Source organism: Lissotriton helveticus, chromosome 12 (genome assembly GCF_964261635.1).
Source record: "Lissotriton helveticus chromosome 12, aLisHel1.1, whole genome shotgun sequence".
Classification (NCBI taxonomy): domain Eukaryota; kingdom Metazoa; phylum Chordata; class Amphibia; order Caudata; family Salamandridae; genus Lissotriton; species Lissotriton helveticus.
The window spans coordinates 22,926,489-22,954,314 of NC_136073.1; the positions used below are offsets into that span (position 1 = coordinate 22,926,489).

General features: G+C 45.4%; 1 protein-coding gene across 1 annotated transcript in view; it reads right to left on the reverse strand.

Moving 5' to 3' along the window:
- Nucleotides 1-23,111, reverse strand: part of MAU2 (MAU2 sister chromatid cohesion factor) — a 111,415-nt gene extending 88,304 nt beyond the window's left edge. The window contains exon 1 of the mRNA XM_078669427.1: nucleotides 22,812-23,111. Coding sequence (XP_078525553.1) covers nucleotides 22,812-23,063 — 252 coding nt within the window. The 5' untranslated portion in view covers nucleotides 23,064-23,111. The remainder of the gene's footprint in view (nucleotides 1-22,811) is intronic.
- Between the last annotated feature and the right edge of the window lie 4,715 nt (nucleotides 23,112-27,826).

Here is a 27,826-nt window from a genome sequence, read left to right on the forward strand (position 1 = left end):
AGAGCCCCCCCCATACCAACATCCCAGGGAGTCATCGACACAAAGTGCACGATATACCATAGATCTGCCAGTTTTAGATTTACCCCCCACCGCATGCCCATATACTGTGGTTCTGACAGGTGTTCCAGCCTGCACGAATGATAGAGAAGAATCTACATTAATGCGGATTAACAAGACAGCTCATTGGTTGGGCAGGAATGTAGGTTTCAACAATACTGACTATAGGCACATTCTGATGGCCAGGAGAGTATCTTGGATTGGCAGCACCAGGAAAGCCTTCTCAGGGTACTGCGTTATTGTGACCTTAAGGTACCCCAAGCTCGTGTGTAAGCTGCTCTGTCAGAGCAAGAGGCTCTATCGAGATGAGGGGGACTCAAGTATTAAAATGGTCCCACTGGGCTATTTTTATCGACACACGATGATCTCCAACAACCTGCAGGAACATATGGGACATCGGGTGGGAGAGTATGAGGGAGGTTTTAGAGTCAAGACATACAACTTTGACACCCCCCTCAGTAATGCCAGAGATTTAAATGACATTGATTGACTGGGCCTGCCTAGGTAAGTCAAAGGCGTTCATGCCCATGCAAGAAATGCCATCATCATAGTCCAGGGAAGGACAGAAGTGGTGATCACAGCTGGGGGAGCAGTAAGTCAAACCGGTTCAGACCCCAACGTAGCACCATTACAAGAGCTTAGCGACCGAAATATGGAGGACGAAGGGCCCCACACCCGTCTGACATTGGTCAGTGCAGACAGGCAAAATGAGAGAGAAGTCAAGTTAGTTTCCTGGAATATAGCAGGTTTATCCTCTAAATTTAAGAATGAAGACTGGGTACGCTATATAAGGACATTTCAAATTATCTGTCTACAGGAAACATGGGAAGTGGTGAACAGTTCCTTCTATCTAGAGGGTTATAAGAGCTACTTTGTCCCAGCCCGCAAGGAACCATCAGGGAGAGCTAGGGGAGGTTTGGTCACATTCGTTTATCTCAGGTTACAGGGCAGATAGACTGACTTGGACTGGGATTCAGATATTGAGCAGGGGCTTAGGTTCTACAATTGAGGTCACAAGTTCATTCTTATAAGTTTTTATAATGCAATGCCATCAGGGCAGGGCACTGTATGCTTGCAAGAGCTAGACAGCAGCTCACCCAAACACAAGAGCAAGGGGGGACGGCTCCCCATCTGATCTTAGCTGGCGACTTCAATAGCCACATATGCCCAAATCTCAGAGCTAAGTGTGGGAACTGGTCTACATGCACATTGGAAGAGGGCCCGCACTTGGAACATACCAAGGAGGGAAAGGCACTTAGTAAATTATTAAATGTGCATGCCCTCACACAAACCATGGTTCTGGTCGAAGTTGGCATGGATAAAAAGATCCACCATACATTTAACCCCTTCGGTGCTGATGGCGGCTCCCGGTCGTCATGCGTCATATTGGGTGTGTGCTGACGACGGTCGGGAGCCGTCATGACCACGCCCGCGATTGGAATGTCCAGCACCGGCGCGGAATTACGGCCGCAGCCAAGGTGTTAAAGCCAGAGGATGTGCTTCATTCATTGATTTCATCTTTGTCTCCATGGCATTAAAAAAATGGGTGTTGGGTTTTAGAATTTGCTTGAGCATTTTTAGAGACCATAACCCTCTTGTCCTGTCTTTTGCGGAGTTAAATGTCTGTAAGAAGACACCTGCGGGGGGGGGGGGTAAGTGCCACAGATCAAGGTAGAAGGTTGCGATGGTCACAGGCTAACGGGGAAGTCTTCTATAGAGCACTGATAAAAGATGGTGAACAAGCCATTTCGAGTTGCTTAGACCCGGAGGTGGAGGGAACTGAACTAGTTAGGGCCTTCAAGGGTGTCGCCCAATTAATTGATGGTCTGCTCAGATTAACATCACACAGAACTAATTCGGAAGATCCTAAGTGGTTTATGCTCACGCGCCTCAAGAGAGCTGAAATCTGCTCTAAAATCCACCCCAAGAGATAAGGGCAGGGTGATCCTCTGCAGGGTAAACTACAAGTTAGCTGTTAAAGGCCGCAAAATAAAATTACAACACCAAACCTGGGAGGATCTGAGGGAGGCGATGGAGTTAAAAGATTCAACTGCCTTCTGGAAAGTCATAAATAACTCCTGTTTCCAAGAGGCAAATAAACCTAGGATAGCTAACAACATTCTGCCAGGGCAATGGCAAGAGCACTTTTTTGGGCTCTACAACCATTGCACAGATAAGACCCAGGCGGAGGGTAACAGGGGGGAATGGAACATCACCGAGATAAGGTTTTCTTTGGGTGAGATCAAGGCAGGGATTGATGGTTTGACCCGAAATAAGGCCCCAGGTCCCAATGGGATTCCACCTGATCTCTTTCTGAGCAAGATAGATCTATGGGCGCCCATCCTGACAAGAGTCATTAACGCAGCAGTCGACACTATAATGCCATCATCCAGGTCAACAGCCACATTTGTCCCCATTTTCAAAAAAGGAAATAAAGATAGCCCACTTTGTTACTGACCAATCTCCCTAATAGATGTGTCAGCAAAGGTCTTAGGGAGGGCTATCCTCAGCCGATTAATGGATTGGGCTGAGGACCAGCACATTATAACTGACACCCAATTTGGTTTCAGGCCTGGGAAGTCAACAACCGATCAACGTCTTAACTTATATTTGCTTTCAGCCAAGTACACTATCGCCAGCAGAGGTACCGTGTACATGGCATTTATGGACTTGACGGCGGCCTTTGACCGTGTCAACCGAGGGAAATTATGGGCAATCATGGGTGACCTTGGTGTTGACCCAGGACTTAATATTCTAAAAACCTACCACTGGGACACCACCGCCATGGTCAGATGTAACCAGGAGGGAAATACTACAGAACCTTTCTCATGTTTTAGTGGGGTCAGACAAGGCTGCATTCTGGCCCCCTTTTTGTTTACATTGTACATTAACAGAATTGATCAGGCACTTAGCACTTTAAAGGTTGATACACCCAGGATTGGCTCACAAGGGATCCCCGCCCTGCTTTATGTGGACGATGCGGTCCTCTTGGACCACACACCCAAAGGGCTACAGATTCTGATAGATGGCTTTGTTCTTTTTATGGAGAATTTAGATTTTTGTCCCAACCTGTCAAAATTATTTGTTATGGAAGTGGGCAAAAAACCAAGTAAAACTTACAACTTTACCATTGGTGAACATTGATTGGGCAAAGTACATTCTTTATCGTATCTGGGGATTTTATTTGACGGCCGTTTAGATTTTAAATATTTATTGGAGGAGGAATGTCGTATTTTAACTAGTTGCTCTGGGTCGATCATGATCTTTGCACAAAGGTTAGGTCGGTGGTCACCTGAGCAAATTTCGAGGTTATATACCTCGATGTGTTGCGCCAAAGTCTTTTATGGAAGTGAGGTATGGGGTTTTATTGATGTGAAGCAACTTCAGATAGAGGAAAACAAGTATTTTCGGTGTTTGCTCAAAGTGCCACAGAGCACGCCATCCCACTTCGTCCATGAAGAACTTGGCGCTCACTACATCAGGGACAGGCTGGGAGTTAAGCCCCTAATCTGCTGGGTCAAAACTTGGGCAAACACAGAGGCATCTTTAGTAGGCAGGCCATTGCAGGCTGCCTGGCCCGTGATCGGGAGCTTAATATCCCATGGCTAAAATACGTTAAGGACTCCCTTGAAGGAATAGGATGCGCAGACCTTTTTAATAACCCCTCTAAAATATCTATGAAGGATAAGATCCTGGTTAAGGATAGGTTCTTTAAGCACGTTACAACACTCAGGGAAGACAGGGAGCTGACTGAGCCGTCAGTAAGAGAACATCTTCTAAATAAAACATCCATGGGCTTTGAACCTTGTTTGTCCTACTTCCATAATGCCTATGATAGATTCATAATGACACGGTTTAGGTTAAATCTTTTGCACCATGTACTAGCTGACCCGGCAGGATATACACCGTCCACAGAGATGAAGGGACCATGTGGCTGCGACCAACAGTCTCCACAGAATACCCTTCACTTTGTTTTACTATGTCCCTTTTATTCAAAGCAAAGGAGCCTTTTTTTTTTAAAGAGAATTTGAAAGAAAGGCAGGTTTAGGTTTAAACACGTAAGAGCGGCATTATTTTTTATTTTTATTCATAATTTTTTTTATTTTTTGTAACCCCACCTGTCCAGTGCCTTACACGTCAATCCCAGCAAGTGTGTTTCTTGTATGAGAGCTACCGCAGGTGTGCACCTTTTCAGATACTGCAAAACTAGACCCCTTTTCACCTTGTCTCCTAACCCCCGCACGTTCCATGTAAGTACAGTCAATCGGGTCACGGGGGATAATGGAGTCTGTTGGGGAGTAGTACCGTGTTGATTGTGTAGAGACATAGATATCAGATACAAGTTGCGTTGTTATGAGCTCAACGTGACCATACAGCCATAGAACATCAGCAGCCTTTTGTGTCATTATATATGCCCTTCTAAACTGTGCAAACATTAACAAATAAACTCTGGCCTTGTTATTTTCAAAATTCTCCTCAGATGCTTTGACTCTGTATTGTACTGTACATTTTTTAAGGGTAGCGGTCAGGCTTAGAGCAACTAGAGGAAATGGGGAGAACAGAGGCTGACCGGGAAGTTACCCTGTGCTCATGGACTCACAAAGGAATTGGCTGAAGGGAGGGGCACCCACTTTTTGCTATATATCGAATGTGTATTATGGAGAATTTTCGACTGTTAAATTGTTTTTTAAATTTGATGCATTTTATCTGTACTTTTTTGATATTTTTTATACCGAATAAAGTTATATGATTGATTGATTGAGTGAGTGACTGTTTTATGAAGTTCAGTCTGAGAGACGCAGTAAAAGATTTGAGACGGTCTGCCAATATTGCATTTCATCTGTCCAGGAGGGTGAGAACGCGACACTGTACTGTGTTCCTGAAGTCGGAGTAGGGGAATCATATGTTTTCATTTCTTGAATGGGTGTAATTGTTAGGAGTCAGATTTGGGTAGCTTAGGAGCAAGGTCAGGTAGATTTAAGTTTTGGTCCGTAATTAAACCCAGAGATTTCATGTGATGGTCTAGGGATGCTGAAATCGCAAGGAAATTATTCAGCTAATGTTGTAGTGGAGGTGGGAAGCCATTAGGAGGATGATGACTGTTTTAAATCGGTTAATTTCTAGAGAACATACATCCATTCACTAAGTTTCTCTAGGAAGGTTTTCAAGTTTATGTTATTCAGGTTTGAAACAAGAATGTTATTCTAATAAATGTGAATTAAAACAATGTGCAGTTTCTTCTGCGGATATTTAAAAGAAAGATTATGAAACAGAAAAGGGCAGGTGCCAAAGCAAAACTTAAGCATTCAAATGCTGACTTTTCTGGCCATCAATCTGAGCACAAACCTTTCATTTGAAACATAAGAACAATCTGCGCTCCGAAGTCCAAGGCTCGGAGTTGTGATCATAACAAATGGGATGTCCCTCATTGTAAGTTATTTCTAAGCGTAGAACAGGGCCAGAGACCAGTAGTAACTACCTGGGGCTGCCCTCCTCTCTAGATAATATTGCTCAAATTAAGTTATCCACCTCCATGCATAAACTGGACAAGAGAAAAGTTTTGAGATACATGAAAATATAATTGTCTTTTTTGTCAAAGGTTTTTAATTAAGAACCAAACATGCCGAGGCCTAAATAAAAATTGTACCACTTTGCATAAGCAGGTAACTTTTAGTCGTTTAAATGACAGACTTCTGAAGAAAGGGGAAGTTATAAAATCTGACAGATGAAAAAATGTATTTAGGCTAAACGGTGAGGACGAAAGCAGCACTTAAAATGAATGGTAACGTAGAAGAACACTGAGTACCAATAATCAGACCACTGAAGATTTAGAGTGGCAGAACGTCAGAAGAACGAGTTCAAGGCCCTCATGGTCTGCATGGAAACATTACTACTCTGCTCCAAGGACATAAGTGCCAGACTAAAGTCACAGAGGATCATATTCCCCCATGTGCAAGGGACTCGTTTATAGAGGTGAAACCAAATGAGCAGATTAAACCACAACTGCTGCACAGTTTGAGTAACTGGATTTTAGGCAGCTGGCAATACCAGACAATGCTAGGTTGTGAAACACCAATTACAACTACCTACACATTAAACACGTACATTGAGGTGTTACACCAGAAAGGGGGTGCCCAGTATCAATGGTTCCATTCAGATTTTTTTTTATTTCTGTTCATGGAAGTTAAGTCATTCACTGTGGAAAAACAAACTTCAATGTGACCCAAGAGGAGTTACGGCTTACAAAAAAAGCTCTGATAAAACCAATAGGTCTCATCTTGAAGACATATTGGCTTTGCCAATGTTTTTTTTTAACCAAGCTGCACAGCATCTCAAGATGCTAAAGAATGAATTAAAGAGGCATTGGACATAGGCACCCATATTGTTTTGAAGTCACACATACCACAAATGTGCACCCCTACAAAAGTATCTGGGCACCTTTTATTTTTGTTTAGGTACTGATCCAAGTTGAATCTATAACTAAAAGGAAAACACTTGTGAAAGCATTTCTTTTAACACTGTAAGGGGAGGCAACACGAAGGGCATGAACTGGGGAGGACACTCAACAGACGAGAGAGGAAGATGCAGGGGGGCCAAAACTTAGCAGCCTATCTACCTCTTTATATAAAAAGATCTGAAAAGTAGTTCCAACCAATCAGCTGACAGCACCCTCTAGAACCTTCCCAACAGAGGCAGTTCTCCTCAGATTTTCACCGCCTGTCGTGTGGAAGGGAGTCTCCCTGAGTGCCTACTCAGTTTTCAACCTTTTTTCTTCAAAATGTCTGAGAAGAAAGCTCTTTTCAAGGCCTGCAGGACCTGTGATAAGAAGAGGGTCCATGTAGATGATCAGCACAAGGACTGCATCTACTGCCTACATCCCTCTCACATAGTGAAGGATTGTAGGATTTGCCGCACCTTCCCTGCCAAAACCATCAGGGACAGGGAGGCAAGGGTTCTACTTTGGCTCAAATCATCTTCCACAGATGAGGACAAGGCTTCAACATCCAGCAAGAGAGCCAGATCAAGGGATAGCTCTTCTCCTGAGAGGAAAAAACATCACAAATCCTCTCATGGAGTGTCTGAACCCTCAAGGAGGTTGTCCTCTCCTCCTATGGAATCCCCAGCTTCTCCAGGATCACCATCAACAACTGTGAGTACAGCCCAGACTAAGACTGTCTCCCTGGTGTCTTCTCACACAGTCTCTGTGACTTCTGCCATTTCAAGCTCTTCGGTGACGGTATCTACATCTGCCTTTACCTCACCTATTGTTTCAGCTAAGATTTCCTCTAAGAAATCTTCAGGGACTAAGGACGAAAAATCATCGTTGACGACCATTGCATCGACGACGATACCTTCGGCGACGAAGTCATCGACGATAAAAGTCCAGTCGACGAAGAGCCCGTCGACGACTAAGATCTCATCGACGACATCGACCCCATCCACGGCGGCCCCGTCAGCGACGGCCCCTTCGACGAAGACCCCGTCGACGAAGACCCCGTCGACGATGACCCCGTCGACGAAGACCCCGTCGACGACGACCCCGTCGACGAAGAGTCCATCCACAGTACCACCGTCAACGACGACCCCATCGATGATCCCATCGACGACGAGCTCGTCGACAGCGCTTTCACCAATAAGCCAGCCGCCCTCAGCGCAGCTTGTTAAGACGCCTAAATCTTCAAGGAGTTCGGCTATCACTAAAACTCCGCCAACAAGACCATGGCCTGTTCCACCTCAGGTGTCTCATGTCTCACCTGTGGCCTATACACATTTTCAGCTATAGACCTATCATAGGCAGGACTACTCTATATTTCCCCACTGTTGCCATCGCAAATCTTAGAGTCTTATGTGGAAGAAGAGGATTCTGAGGATGACGGAGATAATGAAGGCCCCTTTGGGATTGCACGCCATCTATCTGAATCGCACATAAAATGCCAGGATGAGGACGACGAAGAGGATATGCAAGAACATTTCTACCAAGAGGAGTGGTCTACACCTTTCTATAGACAACCATACAAACCTCCACGTTCGGAGGAGCCAAGTCATCTCCCTCCTACTTTGATACAGGATTTGCAAGCCATGTTGGCAAACTATCGCCAGAGGTTCCCACCGACACCATCCACGCAAAGTGTACCTTCGGTACCAGCACCTCCTCCACCGCAACCTCCAGTGTCACCAAGACACACTGAAGAACCCGCGCCACAAGGAGATCAAGATACTTCCTCTTCGGATGAAGATGGAAGAGAGGAAGATGAGCTGCCTCAAGACAACACACCTACGGATCCATGGGATGATTACATAATACCCATGCCTTCACCTCCTTTGCCACAGCCCTCTGATTCTCCGTCGGAGGACATTGGAGGCTTTCATAATATCATACAAAGGGCTGCTACAAGGTTTGAACTGCCAGTTACCATTGAGCAGTCGGACTGTTTTTTACATGATTTTAAAGAGGGGTATAGTAGGATCACAAGGGCCATACCCATTATAGACTTTATTTGGCAGGAAGGACTGAAGATTATGAAGACACCCGCTTCTATCCCCACAGTCCTTCCTCGTATAGAGAAAAAGTACAGAGCACCACCAGAAACTCCATCCTGTTTGGTGAGTCACCCACGTCCGGACTCTGTGATATCTCAAGCCGCTCAACAGAGGTCCAAGAATCCATCCACTCCAATCTCAACGCCTCCGGATAAAGAAGGCAGAAGATTGGACCTAATAGGCAAGAAGTTTTCCATCAACGCTGCTTCCTCTATCAAGGCAGCAAATTCTCTTGCGATTCTTGCCCGCTATGACCGACAGATGTGGTCGGAGCTGTCTGAATTCCTAAAGTTGATAACGGAGGACCTTCAACAAGAGGCACGTAGGATACTGCTTGAAGGAGAAAGAGCAGCTTCAGAAATAATAGATTGTGCCCTGGACACTGCGAATACTAATTTCCGTCAGTTAGCGGGTGCTGCGGTGCTCAGACGCCAAGGCTGGCTTAGAGCAACCTCCTTCAGACCTGAGGTTCAAACAAAAATCTTCGATATGGCTTACGATGGCGACTCGCTCTTCGGTAAGCATATAGATGACGCCTTGCTTGCCATCAAAACTGATACTGATATCGCAAAATCGATTGGTACTCTACAGTACAAGAGAGGTTCTTTTAGAGGAGCAAGAGGTTGTGGCTTTTCTTCTAGGGGAAGTTACCATAACCAACAGAACAGGCAATACCAATCACAGTACAAGCAACCGTATTACCAGTCATCATATCGTCAGTCTACCTCCAATAATTACTCTCGTCAGGGAGGAAGACGAAGAGCAAACAATCAAAGACGAGATTCAAACAAGCGTCAATGAGTTTTGCCGGACGCCAGTCCAACATCCTTTCCTCCCTGTGGGCGCAAAGATCTCTGCATTTTACCATCAATGGCGGAACATCACATCGGACCGGTGGGTCCTCGAATTAGTGGAAAGAGGGCAAACTCTGGAATTCCTAAAGAAACCACCTACGACTCCGCCCAAGGGTCCCCCTCCCCTCGTCTTCACTTACTGTTCAAAGAGGCCTTAAACATGTTTCGCAAGAATGCGATAGAGAAGGTTCCAATCTTACAGAAGGGAAGAGGATTTTACTCTTGCTTCTTCCTAATAAAGAAAAAACTGGGAGTGTGGCGCCCGATTCTGGATCTGCGAAGGCTCAACAAATTCTTGAATAAACAGAGTTTTCGCATTGTGAGATTGGCAGATGTGCTCAATTGTCTCAAAGAAGGCGACTTTATGGCTTCTCTGGACTTGGAAGACGCCTACTTCCATATCCCTATACACCCCAAGCATCGCAAATACCTCCGATTCACAGTGGCTGGCGTCCACTTTCAATTCAAGGTGCTTCCATTCGGGCTAAAGTCGGCCCCAAGAATATTTACAAAATGCTTGGCCCCAGTTTCTGCAGCGTTGAGGTCCCAGGGGATACAGGTCTTCCCGTACCTCGACGATTGGTTGCTCAAAGGACCATCGAAACAGATCACAAGACAAGCGGTCAAATGCGCCCTTTGTCTATTCTCAAGTCTGGGCCTCACTCTAAATGCGAAAAAGTCACAATTACAGCCCATACAGGTCTTAACCTTTCTGGGAGCCTCTCTGGACAATAGAAAGTGCAAAGCATTCTTGTCTCAGGAACGTCAGGACAGACTTCGAAGACTGGCAAGGCAGATCTCAGCAAAAAAGTCACTTTCTGTCCGGTCATATGCATCTCTTCTAGGGATGTGCTCTTCAGCAAGCAACCTAGTTCCCTTTGCAAGACTCAGGATGAGGCCGCTGCAGGAGGAACTACAACAACAATGGCAACAACTAGGAGGATCTTTCGACAATCGCATAAAGATGACACCCAGAATGAGGCAAGCTCTCCAGTGGTGGACGAAAGAAAACAATCTGTCTCCGGGCCTCACATTTCTTCAAGCTATCCCGGATTTCTTTCTGACTTCGGATGCATCAATGGAGGGATGGGGAGGTCATCTTCAGGACCTCCAGATTCAAGGCCGATGGTCTCATCAGTATCAGCAGAAGCACATCAACAGTCTCGAATTAAGAGCCATTTTCCTTTCTCTGCAAGCGTTCCTTCCGAGAATTGCAAACTCATCAGTACTGGTGCGTACGGACAATACCACCAGCATGTTTTACATAAACAAGCAAGGGGGAACAAGATCTCTATCCCTATCGCACGAAGCTCAAGAGATGTGGGAGTGGATTATACAGCATGGCATAACACTCAGAGCGGAGCACGTGAAGGGGGTTCAAAACTCCTTAGCCGACAACCTCAGCAGATCCCTCACAGGTTGCCACGAATGGGAGCTAGAACAAGAACAGGTGAACAGAATCTTCCAAAGTTAGATCTGTTTGCGACAAAACAAAACAGCAACTTCCTGTTCTACGCCAGCAGATTTCCACAACGGGGGTCAAGAGGGAATACCCTGTCCATGAGATGGTCAGGAATCTATGCATACGCTTTTCCCCCGATACAGTTAATACCAAGGATTCAGCAGAAGATGAAAAGGGAAAATTGCACTCTTCTCATTGCTCCCCGCTGGTCGAGGCAGTACTGGTTCCAAGAACTGCTCCTGTTAGCTCGACAACCTCCAATTCGTCTCAAACCGACTCTTTCCATGCTGTCAAGGGAAGGAGGTCAGATTCTGCACCCCGATCCTCAATCGCTGCACTTGCACGCATGGCTCCTGACTTCTTGAAGTTTAAAGATCTCCAAATCTCTGAAGACTGTAGAGCAATTCTTTCTCAAGCCCGTGCTCAGAGTACTATCAGAACGTACCGTTTCAAATGGAAACGCTTTTGTTGCTGGTGCGAAGCAAATAATATTCATCCTCTTCAAGCTCCACCTGAGGATATTCTACCTTACTTACTTTCTCTAGCCAAGGCGGGCCTAGTATTCTCTTCTATTAAGGTACATCTTGCCGCCATTTCCCGATTCAGAAGAAGTTCTAAAAAGCCTTCACTATGTTCATCTTCACTGATAAAACAATTTCTGAAAGAATTGTTTCGAGCCTTTCCACCAATTCGACTTCCGCCTCCTGAATGGGACCTCAATATTGTCTTGTCCCAATTAATGAGGAGACCGTTCGAGCCTATCCATAGGGCTGAACTGAAATTCTTAACCTGGAAAGTGGCTATTTAACTAACTCTCACTTCAGCCCGGAGGGTTAGTGAAATTCAGGCTTTCACCATTTCAGAACCTTTCCTACATTTTTCAAAGGATTATGTCACATTGAGAACAAATCCGAAATTCATTCCAAAGGTACCGTCTCAATTTCACTTAAACCACCCGGGTAAAGTTGAAGACCTTTTTCCCAGATCCTGTCACACCGGAAGAAAAGGCCCTCCACTCTCTTGATGTCAAACGATGTCTAAAGTTTTACCTTCAACAAACTAAGGACATAAGAAAATCTAACCAGCTATTTGTTGCTTATGGACAGGTCACACTAGGACAAGCTGTAACTAAAGCAACTATAGCTAGATGGTTATCCTCAGTGATACAATTCTGTCATGAAAAGGCTAATAGACCCTTAGTCAGAAAGGTCAGAGCGCATTCCACCAGAATGATGTCGGCGTCGACAGCTTTATTTGCTGGAGTCACGCTGGAGAACATTTGCCGAGCTGCTACATGGAAGAGTGTCCATACTTTTACATGGCACTACTGTTTGCAGTCGGCATTACAGGATGATACAGCAGTTGGAGAGGCGGTGCTGCAGCATCTTCTTCATTAAGGTTAGACTTTTCAAGGGTCTCTTACATTATATGGATATTATGTAAATATGTATGATTTACTGTAATGTTCTGTTTATCAAATGCTGTCTTTGTTATGAACGATAGTATATGAAGGTTCTTCTGCATATGTGTATACTTACATTTTAGTGCTCTATAACCTTCCGGTTGTGTGGGGGATATGTACAATTACGGTTTGTCTCCCACCTTCCGCTAACGACAGATATGACTTTACGGCTTGCTATTCTGATTCAGGCATGTGAATCTATGAAAGATACCCCAATACTGGATAAGAAAACAAGTTACTTACCTGTAACTACAGTTATCCAGTATTGGTATCTTTCATAGATTCACATGCACCCACCCTCCTTCCCGGCAGGGCAGTTCTTTATTAGGGATACATACTTCTCACTTGTGCTGGGACAATCTGAGGAGAACTGCCTCTGTTGGGAAGGTTCTAGAGGGTGCTGTCAGCTGATTGGTTGGAACTACTTTTCAGTTCTTTTTACATAATAAGGTAGATAGGCTGCTAAGTTTTAGGTCTAGTTGGGCCCGGTCTTTTCAGCCTACTACAAATAATTTTCTACGGCACTGCTATTGTATATATTACCACAGTGGGACTCCCGCCTCGTCGACGGGGAATGATTCAGGCATGTGAATCTATGAAATATACCAATACTGGATAACTGTAGTTACAGGTAAGTAACTTGTTTTCTTCCTGTAGAGCCAGTGTAAGCGCAGTGTGATCTGTGGTGCACTACCACTGGCCGTAACTAGGAAAACCCGGATAGGAATATACAGCGCTGCACATAAAAAGTGAGTAAACAGATTGTACAACCATAAGCATTTGCAAACATGGATTCATAAACACAACTAATGGAAGAAAAAAGAATTTGGGGGGGGGGGGGGGGGGGGGGGGGGGAATTAGGCATTGTTTCGCATTATGCATAAAATCTTTCTGTAAACATTCTCTAGCACTTGGACTTTCATACACCATGCAGATTAATTTGAGTTTCCCCCTTTCGAGGCAGACGCTGCACAATAAAAGGGAACTAGTTCTTTTATGAAGCAGACTGCCTACAATTCGGCCAGGTTTTGCAGTAGCTTTGTGAATGCATTTGTAGTGTGACACAAGGTTAACACTGACCTCCTCTGAGTCTTTGGGTGAGAGAAACCATCTTGGTAAATATTTGGCGCGATAATGGTCGGAATTCAGATCCCATATAGAGTGCCTTTATTCCCCAGCGGCTAAAGCTCGTTAATCTGTGTCAACTCACCTAATCCTCACGTGCTTGGATTTTTTTTTTAAAAGCACCGCTAAAATGTGATTGCGTGCTATTGTGCCATTGGGCCATATAAACGCTATATAAAACTGCTATTCAAAAACCTAGATATATAAAGGATCCTGAAGGAATAGCCTGCTCTATTTAATCAGTACACCTACTCATGTTCGTGAGGAAATGGGGCAGCCATCCTCACGGGGTAATACTGTCCCAGCATGTTGCTCGTTTCAAGTGGAAATGAGAAATGAGAAATGCAATGCTGACCACTCCGATTTTGCTGTAAAACATGTATTGAAAACACAAACAAAACCCCGGGAATTTGCTGAATAAATAAAAATAAGCTTTATGTAAGTAGATCCATGTGGTTGTTTCTGCGGACAGACCTGTGCGCAATACCACGGAACAATTCTTTAACACAAGTAGGATCATTGCAGTGCTGATTACCAGCTGTGGTGCCACGCTGGAGCAGGACCAACATCCCACAAAGAAGCACAGAGTGAGTGAAAGAAAAGAAAAAGTCCCAGAAAAAGACAAAAGCGTATAGATACACGGAGTTAGGCACTGCACCGTGGGAGGATACAAATTAAAACAAGGCGGGACATTAAAGAAGGATTAACCACTGGTGAGGAAGCCTTTTTGAAGGACAATCTAAGTAAGGAATAAAGAGGCAATGGGCTGGCTGTAAGCCCACTGTGAGAATACAGCATATCTCAAAGGGACATCGCATGCGCTGCCTAGGCTCAACCTAAGATGCACTCCTAAAGTGCTTAACCGAACAGAAAAAAAGAACTGCTTGAAAAGCCTGCAGTGGAAGGATAAAAACCAGCCAATCTAAAGCGACGGTAAAGAAGCAACGCTCCATGAAAGGGACAAACTAGACTGACATGAAAAACGAGCAGGCTAACGAATGACAGGAAAGTCAGACTATGGTAAGCAAAGGGCTGGCTCCAAGCCCCTGTATGTTGCAGATGAGCCCACAATATGTTAGAGGGTGCGCTATCTAGCAGGTGAGACCTAAAAATGGTAAGCTTATTTATATTCATCATATGGGCCCAAGAGACAATCAGAAAATTACTTCATCCTCTCCATGTACTCTCCACAGCTGATGTTTGACTTACTTAACCAGTATCTGCCACGAAATCAGCCTAACAGTTTGAAGAAAGCGATCTGGTTATGTTCTATAAACCAGGACTAATCTATCTGATTCCATACTCCCTTGTGCCACCTCAGGCATATTACCATACAGATTCTACTAGACAAGACCACGAGAGTGTCACTCCAGGGAAAAAGTCCATTTAGGATCCAGACATCCTGTTCTCTTAGGTGTGACATCACACAAGTAGAGGGCCCTGAAATGTCTATTATGGCACTGGAGCGTTTTCTTAATAGTCAGCGGAACACTGGTCCCAGGGGTGGCCAATCGAATAGGAGGGTAATACCTCTTCCCCCACCAGGCATGGTGTAAACTCAAACAGAAGTCTCTCAAATGTAAATGCAGTATACCTACAGAGCCCATAGGAGATGGTGGGAGTTAGGACTGGAGTTAAAAGGTGCAGCCAGTTAATTTCTCTAGGTTAAAGTCTCGGTGTGAGGAGTGCTCCTCAAAATGCGGAAGGGCCTACTTTTTCACTCACCTAGTTTAAGGTATTATGGGAACTTGACTCTGCAACGAATAGGACAGCAATTTATGGCAGCCCCCTACACACTTACCAGAGGCTATGTTCTTATGATTGGCCATGTTTCACGATGCGGATGGGAGACAGGACAAAGACCACTGACCAGGATTCCAGGAACTTACTCTTTGAATGAGTGAATTCAGGAGCATACTATTGGGTCTGCAGAGCCAAAAGGATATGGAGCACAAAGCTCGGCACTTTTTGCCCTCTTAAATGCACCCTAAGTTCAGTTTCTCCAGTAACACCGTCAAGGCAACCAAGAGGCTGCTCTTACATCTCTTCTGTGCGATGCCATACAAAAGTCTTTTGTGGATTATAAGTGCCTCAAAAGGAACCAACTCTGTTGCTTCTAGGGGAACACTATACAGCATTTCCTTTGGGTTTACCTGTGCCTCCAACAGGTTCCTAGTTGTTTTACTTTTTGGTGAACCCCATAAAAAAAATGATTGGGGATTTAACAGGGCGTCCTGCGGATTACCCATCTGTCGATCCTATGTGAACACAATGCAATGCTCCTTTATTTGTTTGATCATGACCCTGAATGGTTTCTCTATAGCTCCAGAAAGAAGGCCATATATCACTTCTTTGGAGTTTTAAGAATGGCTACAATCGGCTGCCACTTTGTCGCAGCTGGGTGAATGTCTACACCATTCCTTCAGGGTTTAACAGAGAAGCAATAATCTGTACTATCATGCACAAGTTAAGTGTGCTTCTACATATTCGAAAATATGTCCAACTGTACCAAATGCACAACAAATAGTACTATAAGAGTGTTTAAAATAATCCTGCAAGATAACCACATAGATGTGGTCATTACTATAAATGAGGGCTAAGTAATTCCTATCACACATCGACTAGGACATATTGTTTGGAATTAAGGTCAACCAATTATCATGTTTATTTTGTTCACTGGATGTGCAGATCCAACCCACTGCAACACAAATGCGTTTGCTGAGAGTTTATAGACTCACTGTATGGATCTGTGAAAACAGAGTTTCTGCAGCTAAGGCAATGTGTGTATTTTTATGTACATGCTGTCCAAATTTGTACCCATAATTCATTAATGTAAACACCTTTACTAGTAGGTTAAGTGCTATAAGTAAATGTACTAAACGGTGAGCTTAACCTACAGGACAGGCTGTGGTTTCACTATAAACGTGTGTTATTTTGTAGGAAAAATGTAAAAATCTGGGGAAACTTAAAAATTGTCCCAGATTGCTCCCCAATTTTATATAAATACACACCGAAATATGAAACAAGACTGGTGATTCTTTGCATTCAAAATAAAATGTACACAAAACAAATTTGAAACTGGAAAAAACTTTTCCTAAACTTTCTCGCAACTCTAAATACCATTTCTCTGAGGCATCTAACTAAACTGAGTTTGAAGCACGAAAATATTGTAAACAAGTAATGGAGAATTGATGTAAAAGCATTATGGGCAACATTCTGGGAAATATTTACGACAGTCAGAAATTTACTGATAAGGCCGGAAAACCTTACGACTAAGAAACTTTAGTATTTCCATTTTCACATCAACAAATACACAGAGGTACATTTGCTCATGTGAAAATCAGCCAATCCACTGCATATTCATTATCCCTACACCCCCTTTCCTCGCCATGAAAAAGACTAAACTACTGCCTCTGTCGGAGTACATTTACAACAATTTCCAATTTGGGAAGAGATTGGAGAGCATTTGGTTAATAACCTTAAAAAAATAAAAGCGTGGGTCACACTGCATTACAAACATGGAATTACCATTTCCCAATTACTTCCAGCACATGTATAAGGCGGCAAAAATCACAGCCTTGCTAGAACCAATCCCCGATAAAATATGAGCCCTGATGTAATACAAATACTGCCATAACTAGTCATGTTATTATAAGGCACCAAGAGGGACAAGTGGAACTTTTTATTACAGGGAAAAGTAGATTTCGGAAGCATTCCATCTCTTGGAGAAATACTTTTTTTTTTAATAATTCCATAGCGCTTTTAGCTATACCTGAGATAATCAGTATAACGCGGACTATTACAATATGATGATCAGCATGAAAATATGTACCAAACGCACAACACGTATGAGTGTTTGCAAATGCAAATTAAATGTTCATCCAGAAAAAATTGCAATTCCACATTCTAATGTTATACACATTGCACCACAATACAAAATAATGCCCAAACCACAATTATACCCAATTGGTGAACCTGGAAAGGCTTATGCAGAATACAAGGTTGCACCTTTTAGGTACAAGACCGACACATGCAGGCGTGTAGTCCCACTGAATGTTATATACAAACCAGTAAACAGAAGAGAGAGTAGTAGTAAAATGGTGTTTGTGCCTCAATGCAAACCCACATAATTCTGGTTGTAACTGTGCCAAAAGCTCCGTATCATACATATTTGCAAGGCCAGTCAACTCCCTGTTCTTGTTGTTTTTTTGCAGCACTGTGCCTTCTACTTACCCCCCTGGTGACACACCCCTATAACCTCTTCTGGCTGCGCCTCGACCAGCCCTCACTTGGAGGTGTAACGGGTGAGCACCTCAGACCCCACCTCATATTTTACCAGTCTGTGGCCCTCTCCCTGGTACTCTTGTTTATGTACCACCCCTGATGGGTGTGCATTACTCCCCCTAATCTCTCACCAGTCTGTGGCCCGCTTCCCGGTACGACTCCTGTTTATGTACCTCCTCTACAGGGTATTTATCAATCCACCTCACCTCTCATCAATCAGTGGCCCTCTCCCTGGTACTCCGGTTTACGTACCTCCTCTGATGGGTGTGTATCACTCTCCCTCTCATCAGTCAGTGGCCCTCTCCCTGGTACTCCTGTTCATGTACCTCCTCTCCTGGGTGTGCATTACTCCCCTCTCATCAGTCTGGGCCCTCTCCTGGTACTCCTGTTTATGTACCTCCTCTCCTGCTGTGTGTATCACTCCCTCTCATCTCTCATCACTCATCAGTCTGTGGTCCTCTCCCTGGTACTCCTGTTTATGTATCTCCTCTCCTGGGTGTGTATCACCCCCTCTCATCTCTCATCAGTCAGTGGCCCTCTCCCAGGTACTCCTGTTTATGTACCTCCTCTGATGGGTGTGTATCACTCCCCCTCTCATCTCTCAGTGGCCCTCTCCCAGGTACTCCTGTTTATGTACCTCCTCTCCTGGGTGTGTATCACTCCCTCTCATCGGCCCTCTCACTGGTACTCCTGTTTATGTACCTCCTCTCCTGGGTGTGTATCACCCCCTCTCATCTCTCATCAGTCAGTGGCCCTCTCCCAGGTACTCCTGTTTATGTACCTCCTCTCCTGGGTGTGTATCACCCCCTCTCATCTCTCAGTGGCCCTCTCCCAGGTACTCCTGTTTATGTACCTCCTCTCCTGGGTGTGTATCACCCCCTCTCATCTCTCAGTGGCCCTCTCCCTGGTATTCTTGTTTATGTGCCTCCTCTCCTGGGTGTGTATCACCCCCTCTCATCTCTCAGTGGCCCTCTCCCTGGTACTCTTGTTTATGTGCCTCCTCTCCTGGGTGTGTATCACCCCCTCTCATCTCTCAGTGGCCCTCTCCCTGGTACTCCTGTTTATGTACCTCCTCTCCTGGGTGTGTATCACCCCCTCTCATCTCTCAGTGGCCCTCTCCCTGGTACTCTTGTTTATGTGCCTCCTCTCCTGGGTGTGTATCACCCCCTCTCATCTCTCAGTGGCCCTCTCCCTGGTACTCCTGTTTATGTACCTCCTCTCCTGGGTGTGTATCACTCCCTCTCATCAGTCTGCGGTCCTCTCCCTGGTACTCCTGTTTATGTACCTCCTCTGCTGTATGCATAACCCCCTCTCATCAGTCTGCGGTCCTCTCCCTGGTACTCCTGTTAATATACCTCCTCTCCTGGGTGTGTATCACCCCCTCTCATCAGTCTGTGGTCCTCTCCCTGGTACTCCTGTTTATGTACCTCCTCTGCTGTGTGTATCACCCCCTCTCATCTCTCATCAGTCTCTGGTCCTCTCCCTGGTACTCTTGTTTATGTACCTCCTCTCCTGGGTGTGTATCACTCCCTCTCATCTCTCATCACTCATCACTCATCAGTCTGTGGTCCTCTCCCTGGTACTCCGGTTTATGTACCTCCTCTCCTGGGTGTGTATCACTCCCTCTCATCTCTCATCACTCATCAGTCTGTGGTCCTCTCCCTGGTACTCCTGTTTATGTATCTCCTCTCCTGGGTGTGTATCACCCCCTCTCATCTCTCATCAGTCTGTGGTCCTCTCCCTGGTACTCCTGTTTATGTACCTCCTCTCCTGGGTGTGTATCACCCCCTCTCATCTCTCATCAGTCTGTGGTCCTCTCCCTGGTACTCCTGTTTATGTACCTCCTCTGATGGGTATGTATCACTCCCTCTCCCCTCTCATCAGTCAGTGGTCCTCTCCCTTGTACTCTTGTTTATGTACCTCCTCTGATGGGTGTGTATCACCCCCTCTCATCTCTCATCAGTCAGTGGTCCTCTCCCTGGTACTCTTGTTTATGTGCCTCCTCTGATGGGTGTGTATCACTCCCTCTCCCCTCTCATCAGTCAGTGGTCCTCTCCCTTGTACTCTTGTTTATGTGCCTCCTCTCCTGGGTGTGTATCACTCCCTCTCATCAGTCAGTGGCCCTCTCCCTGGTACTCTTGTTTATGTGCCTCCTCTCCTGCTGTGTGTATCACTCCCTCTCATCTCTCATCACTCATCAGTCTGTGGTCCTCTCCCTGGTACTCCTGTTTATGTATCTCCTCTCCTGGGTGTGTATCACCCCCTCTCATCTCTCATCAGTCAGTGGCCCTCTCCCAGGTACTCCTGTTTATGTACCTCCTCTGATGGGTGTGTATCACTCCCCCTCTCATCTCTCAGTGGCCCTCTCCCAGGTACTCCTGTTTATGTACCTCCTCTCCTGGGTGTGTATCACTCCCTCTCATCGGCCCTCTCACTGGTACTCCTGTTTATGTACCTCCTCTCCTGGGTGTGTATCACCCCCTCTCATCTCTCATCAGTCAGTGGCCCTCTCCCAGGTACTCCTGTTTATGTACCTCCTCTCCTGGGTGTGTATCACCCCCTCTCATCTCTCAGTGGCCCTCTCCCAGGTACTCCTGTTTATGTACCTCCTCTCCTGGGTGTGTATCACCCCCTCTCATCTCTCAGTGGCCCTCTCCCTGGTACTCTTGTTTATGTGCCTCCTCTCCTGGGTGTGTATCACCCCCTCTCATCTCTCAGTGGCCCTCTCCCTGGTACTCTTGTTTATGTGCCTCCTCTCCTGGGTGTGTATCACCCCCTCTCATCTCTCAGTGGCCCTCTCCCTGGTACTCTTGTTTATGTGCCTCCTCTCCTGGGTGTGTATCACCCCCTCTCATCTCTCAGTGGCCCTCTCCCTGGTACTCCTGTTTATGTACCTCCTCTCCTGGGTGTGTATCACTCCCTCTCATCAGTCTGCGGTCCTCTCCCTGGTACTCCTGTTTATGTACCTCCTCTGCTGTATGCATAACCCCCTCTCATCAGTCTGCGGTCCTCTCCCTGGTACTCCTGTTAATATACCTCCTCTCCTGGGTGTGTATCACCCCCTCTCATCAGTCTGTGGTCCTCTCCCTGGTACTCCTGTTTATGTACCTCCTCTGCTGTGTGTATCACCCCCTCTCATCTCTCATCAGTCTCTGGTCCTCTCCCTGGTACTCTTGTTTATGTACCTCCTCTCCTGGGTGTGTATCACTCCCTCTCATCTCTCATCACTCATCAGTCTGTGGTCCTCTCCCTGGTACTCCGGTTTATGTACCTCCTCTCCTGGGTGTGTATCACTCCCTCTCATCTCTCATCACTCATCAGTCTGTGGTCCTCTCCCTGGTACTCCTGTTTATGTATCTCCTCTCCTGGGTGTGTATCACCCCCTCTCATCTCTCATCAGTCTGTGGTCCTCTCCCTGGTACTCCTGTTTATGTACCTCCTCTCCTGGGTGTGTATCACCCCCTCTCATCTCTCATCAGTCTGTGGTCCTCTCCCTGGTACTCCTGTTTATGTACCTCCTCTGATGGGTATGTATCACTCCCTCTCCCCTCTCATCAGTCAGTGGTCCTCTCCCTTGTACTCTTGTTTATGTACCTCCTCTGATGGGTGTGTATCACCCCCTCTCATCTCTCATCAGTCAGTGGTCCTCTCCCTGGTACTCTTGTTTATGTGCCTCCTCTGATGGGTGTGTATCACTCCCTCTCCCCTCTCATCAGTCAGTGGTCCTCTCCCTTGTACTCTTGTTTATGTGCCTCCTCTCCTGGGTGTGTATCACTCCCTCTCATCAGTCAGTGGCCCTCTCCCTGGTACTCTTGTTTATGTGCCTCCTCTCCTGGGTGTGTATCACCCCTTCTCATCTCTCATCAGTCTGTGGTCCTCTCCTGGTACTCCTGTTTATGTGCCTCCTCTCCTGGGTGTGTATCACTCCCTCTCATCAGTCAGTGGCCCTCTCCCTGGTACTCTTGTTTATGTGCCTCCTCTCCTGGGTGTGTATCACCCCTTCTCATCTCTCATCAGTCTGTGGTCCTCTCCTGGTACTCCTGTTTATGTGCCTCCTCTCCTGGGTGTGTATCACCCCCTCTCATCAGTCTGTGGTCCTCTCCTGGTACTCCTGTTTATGTGCCTCCTCTCCTGGGTGTGTATCACTCCCTCTCATCAGTCAGTGTCCCTCTCCCTGGTACTCTTGTTTATGTGCCTCCTCTCCTGGGTGTGTATCACCCCTTCTCATCTCTCATCAGTCTGTGGTCCTCTCCTGGTACTCCTGTTTATGTGCCTCCTCTCCTGGGTGTGTATCACCCCCTCTCATCTCTCAGTGGCCCTCTCCCTGGTACTCTTGTTTATGTGCCTCCTCTCCTGGGTGTGTATCACTCCCTCTCCCCTCTCATCAGTCAGTGGTCCTCTCCTGGTACTCCTGTTTATGTGCCTCCTCTCCTGGGTGTGTATCACCCCCTCTCATCTCTCCTCTCCTGGGTGTGTATCACTCCCTCTCATCAGTCAGTGTCCCTCTCCCTGGTACTCTTGTTTATGTGCCTCCTCTCCTGGGTGTGTATCACCCCTTCTCATCTCTCATCAGTCTGTGGTCCTCTCCTGGTACTCCTATTTATGTGCCTCCTCTCCTGGGTGTGTATCACCCCCTCTCATCTCTCAGTGGCCCTCTCCCTGGTACTCTTGTTTATGTGCCTCCTCTCCTGGGTGTGTATCACCCCCTCTCATCTCTCATCAGTCAGTGGTCCTCTCCCTGGTACTCTTGTTTATGTGCCTCCTCTGATGGGTGTGTATCACTCCCTCTCCCCTCTCATCAGTCAGTGGCCCTCTCCCTGGTACTCTTGTTTATGTGCCTCCTCTCCTGGGTGTGTATCACCCCTTCTCATCTCTCATCAGTCTGTGGTCCTCTCCTGGTACTCCTGTTTATGTGCCTCCTCTCCTGGGTGTGTATCCCTCCCCCTCAGATCCTCCAAGTTCTTGGCCCACTCTTTGATGCTGCCAGAGATGTAGCCCACTCCCCCAGCCCTCCGCCCCCTCTTACCGCCTTCTCCAGGTGCCCCCGGGCCAGGTCCCTGTTCTTGGTGTGATGGTGCAGCACGGAGCCCAGCTGCAGGTGTGTGCGAGCTTCCTGGCGCGGGCCCGGCTTGCTCCCCAGCACGGCCTGCAGGCAGTGCACGCACAGCTTCACCTTGGGCGGGCTGGAGGTGCGGAAGTGCTCGGCCAGGCCCAGCAGCGCCACGTACCAAGGCTCGGCCGCCTCGGCCTGGGGGGGCTGCGGCGCCACCGCCGCCATCTTGGCTCCAACAACAAGCGGCCCGGACCCGACGCCCGACGCTCTCGCGAGACCTCGGCGCCGGAGCTGACGATTGACGTCACGCGCCCGGAGAGGAGGGCTCTGGGAAACGGAGTCTTCTAGGACCGCCGGAAGCGGAATAGCATTGATTCAAAGCTCTGCATCCCTATTCTATTCCCTGCGTTGTTTACTTATCACAAGTGCGCAACAGCAAGCCTGAAGATCTGTTCCATGCCCCACAACTGATAATCATACAACCCTCCTGTTCCTTTAATCATCCACCAGAAAGAAACTGGAATGAATGCATGGAAAGGGTTGCTGGGCTCCCAAGGCTAATACCAGAGGCCAATAATATGTATTTACTTATTTATTGGGCACACTTTACCCAGAGGTGTCAGAGCGCTTTACTATAGAGCAAAGTAAATTACATACGGAATGATATGTAGAGTCTTGCTTTTCAATGAAATGGTTTTGTTCCTATTTTATGTTATGCATTTAAAAAAAAGTTAGACTAGTAATAATATTGAAATGTTGGGGTACCACTATTTAATATTTTAATTTAAAAATCGTACTGTGTTCTGTAAGTTGTATTTCATTGCTGATGGTCCGTCTATTCTTGGGTGGAAAAATCTTTACATATTCTTAACACCAACAGTCCGGAACTAGTTCTAACTACTGAAGTGAGTGAAGAAACAATTAATTGGGTCTTAAAAGGGTTTCCCAACGTTTTCTCAGGTAAGATTGGTAAATTCAAAAGGTTTTCACATAGAGGGCTATTCCAAAAATACTTTCTGGTGGTTTGAATTGAAAGTAGTGAATACAATTAATTCGTCCAGTTTGATTGAGTTCATGCAAAAAAATTAAAATCTTTGTACAAGACGGTTGTTCTTCATCTTTACTTTACTTACCGATTGTGGTGCACAATTCATGTCTAAAGAATTGCAATCTTAAGTCAATACTAGTATGGGAAAATTAATTGTTGAAAATGTTATGGGTTTATCGTTCAACACCATATCCATCTGTGGGTTAAAGTCCATTTTATTTTATGAGATGCAGTGTACATGTACCTTTATCTAAAGATAATCCTACGAAATTTAGGGAATTTATAGTTTACAAATATATATATTTTTTAAAATATTTTTTAAGGGAAAAAGGAAGAGTTGTTTTTAATTTTCTTCCTTTTGAAAAAGGGAGGATATGTAGTATCTTGCTTTTCAATGAAATGGTTTTGTTGCTATTTTATGTTATGCATTTCCCCTTTAACTTGCATGTATCCATTTGATTGTTTGCGTTCTAAGTTCCATGATGTAATTGCTGTTAGGACAGTTAGTCACTGTGGATGCTGGCAGCAGATCTTCATGGATGTGCTCTTTTCCATGGAATAAATCTGTCTTTATTTTACTGCAATTCTTCTTCAATTCATTTCATATGATACTACATGATAGTAGCATGGTAGTAGGTAAAACTACTTGTATGTATAACAGTTAATCATGGTGGTAGTTACAGATTAACAAATTACAGACTCACTCAAGATGACATAATAAGAAAAGGTGGAGCAATAGGGTTATCATGGCTCCATACAAGCAGCGATAGGAGCAGGAAAACACTGGGAAAAAGAATTGAGAAGCATGTTGTGGGCCTACAGGATCACCCCACCCAGCACGGGATACAGCCCCTTCAAAATCCTAAGAGGTCGAGATCCTTTCACGAAGGACAATGTTGATTGGAAGGAACGCACCATCACGATCAAATGGTCACCAGCGGTGGTCCACTACAACTTGGAAAAAACACAGAAAATATATACGGAACATTTCTACAAAAGGCGCAGTGTGAAGGAGGCGGTGTTAGAGAAGGGAGAATGTGTCCGGGTCAAACTAGCCCAGTTGAGAAGGAAGGGAGACAGTAAGTTCAGTGCACCCTTGCAAATAAAGGAGGTTTACAGCAGAGCAGCCTTGCTGAGCGACGGTAAAGTTTGGTCTCAAGATCGGATGTCCAAGTGCAACAAGATATTGCAGTGGACCAAAGTAGAAGGCCCGCTGACAGAAGACCCCAACGAGCAGCATACTGAAGATCTACCTGCGGAAGAGGAAGAAGCGAATTCAGGAATAAGGGAGGAAGTAGAAGAGTCGGAGAATGGTGATGAGCTGGTCAGCCGGGAACACCAGGGGAGTTCTCGCGAAGCACTACCGAGGGAGAGTACGCCGAGGATGGAAAGAATGGGAACACGATCACCCCGTGAAGTAACAGAGGACACAAACAGTACCCTGATGAGACGTACTCGTGCTGGCAGAATTGTGGTAAGACCAGTGAGGTACAGAGACTTTGTGATGAGTGTGCTTAATGAGTGAGCATTAATTCCTTTTGTTCTCTCTGTAAAGAAAGGAGATATGTAGTGTAGTGCTCTAGTCATTACGGGATGACGCAACGACGTAGAGCGCGGCGGCCATTTCGGGATATAGCGCGGAGCTTACGGGGAATACAAACGTGCTCCCGGCGCTCTCTCCAGTTAAATAAAGCCCATACTTACCTGCAAACCAGTCTGATGTACTCATTAGGGATGAGCCTTGATCATACAACAAGTACGGAATACATATTTACAAAATTGAGATGAAGGGTCTCCCCTTAGTGTCATACCTGTTTGAGCCTGTTAAGGGTGGCGAGGACAAGGGTGAGTGCCTGTTTGTGCATGTTCAGGGTGGAGAGATGACAAGGGTGAGTGCCTGTTCAAGACTGGTCAGGACCAGGGACACGAATGCTGTCCATTTTCCCATTCATTAATATCCACACTATCTATTAGTTCTTCTGTACATAAACATTGACTTTCACTATAGTATATGTGCCTATCTTCGTGTATTGCTTTGTATAAACATATACAATAATTATGTTTTTATAAAAACAAAAAAAAATAAAAATCTTCTTTGGTCTACATGTACTTGCTTCCATTGTGCATCTATGTACCTCCACGTACTTGGATATGTGTGTCTGTTACTTTGCTCCTGAAAAAGCATATCCAATGCACTACCCTATTTCTCATCCGCTACCTCTATCAATATCTTTAATCTGCATATACTTACCTCCTTTATGCATCTATATACTTTCAATGTAGAATCTATATACTTTCAATGTAGAACTCGGCAGTTTTTGCTCTCAGGGAATACTTACTAATATAATCAGAACTTGGCACAGACTCTGAAAATATGAAAAAGACATCTTTATTACAATTAATTGTGAGGCTACGTCACCCAGTCACACCTAAAGCAACTGAAGGAGGCAGATTCCCGAATGGTCTGAGCACAGATCCTTTATACCATTTATTATGCCCTAGGCACACATTTTCTCTTTGAAGTACTCCCAGGACGTGCACACAGATGCAAAACCCACTTTCAAGATAAGTCCAGGCCATAAACAATGTCCACATAATGAATACATTCTTTAGCTGACAAGGCCGGATAAACCCAAAACAGTAAGATCACAGCCCATGTCATAAATAGTTCATGGAGGCAGAAACAGATGGAAGTAAGATAAGGCAGGGTGTGTGTGCGATGAAAAGGTTTATGGCATGTTGGGCCTTGATGCTATCTTGCTCGGCCACTGGGAGAGGAACTGACCAAACAGGTACGGCCTGGGGCAATGGTTCCAACATGCCCAGGTCAGGGAAAAGTCAATCAAGGTGTACGTGGCCTTTGGAATCGAATTTAGCTGTATTATAGCCTATGTAAAGGGCAACACACAAAATGGCTGCTGTACACAAAATGGAAGCCAAGGGTTCAGAAACGAAAATGACGATTTCGAGGTGAAATTGTTACTGGAATATGACGAAAATGCTTGTACATAGTGTACTAGCCATTCTCGGTCTTTTGATATAAAAATCGTCATGCTACGACAAAGTTTATTACACGAGTCCAGAATTTTCAGTACCACAGACGCACCGTTTGCCCTTACATAGGCAATAACCTATACTCACGCTAGTCTGAGTCCAGGCCTATATTTTATAAAAATCCTCAAGATGTTGCTGAAGCATAATCCTATTACTTAGCGACTCTCTCGGGACAGGTCTCCTTGCACAAGCAGTAGCACAAAGGCCATATCTGGCAAGACCAAATAGGGAATGCCTCTATCTGTAGTATGTGTTATAAGACCACACGCCCAACAATCAGTGATGTTCAACTACTAACTGGTGTTGATGCAGAAACTGTACAAAAGGAATTATCAGTAAACTCTGATCTCCTAACTATCCATGTTTAGGTAAAATCTGGAAAGGATGCAAAGAAGTAGAAGTAGGAAGAGACATAGGTTGGGAGGTGGGTACAGATGTCAATTGGGCAGCAAAAACAAACCCACCCATAAAGACAATGCCATGTTTAAATAAACACTAGAAAACACGTCATTAGGAACATATAGACAAAGTAGTGACCGCTATTACAAATGAATCATAATTTTCCACAACCCTAAGCAAAAGTAAATCCTAAAATTGTCTAGTACATTTTAGGTCTTCCTAAGCATTTCTGTAATTCATTATATGCTCAAGTGAAACAGTGGTGACCCTCATTAATGCTCTGAGGTGAAAAGGGGATACTCTTTCACAGAAAATGGACTTTATTCTGCTTTTTCTAAACAGAATACTACTTTAAAACAATGCCAGCAAAGCAGCAAAAATTAGTTTCCAAACTCCAATTCTATACAAGCTCACAGAAAATACCCAGAGTCCGTCAAAGCCTCTCCTGGCAGGCTTCTATTGTCCATCAAATCCGCTTCCAGTGTCT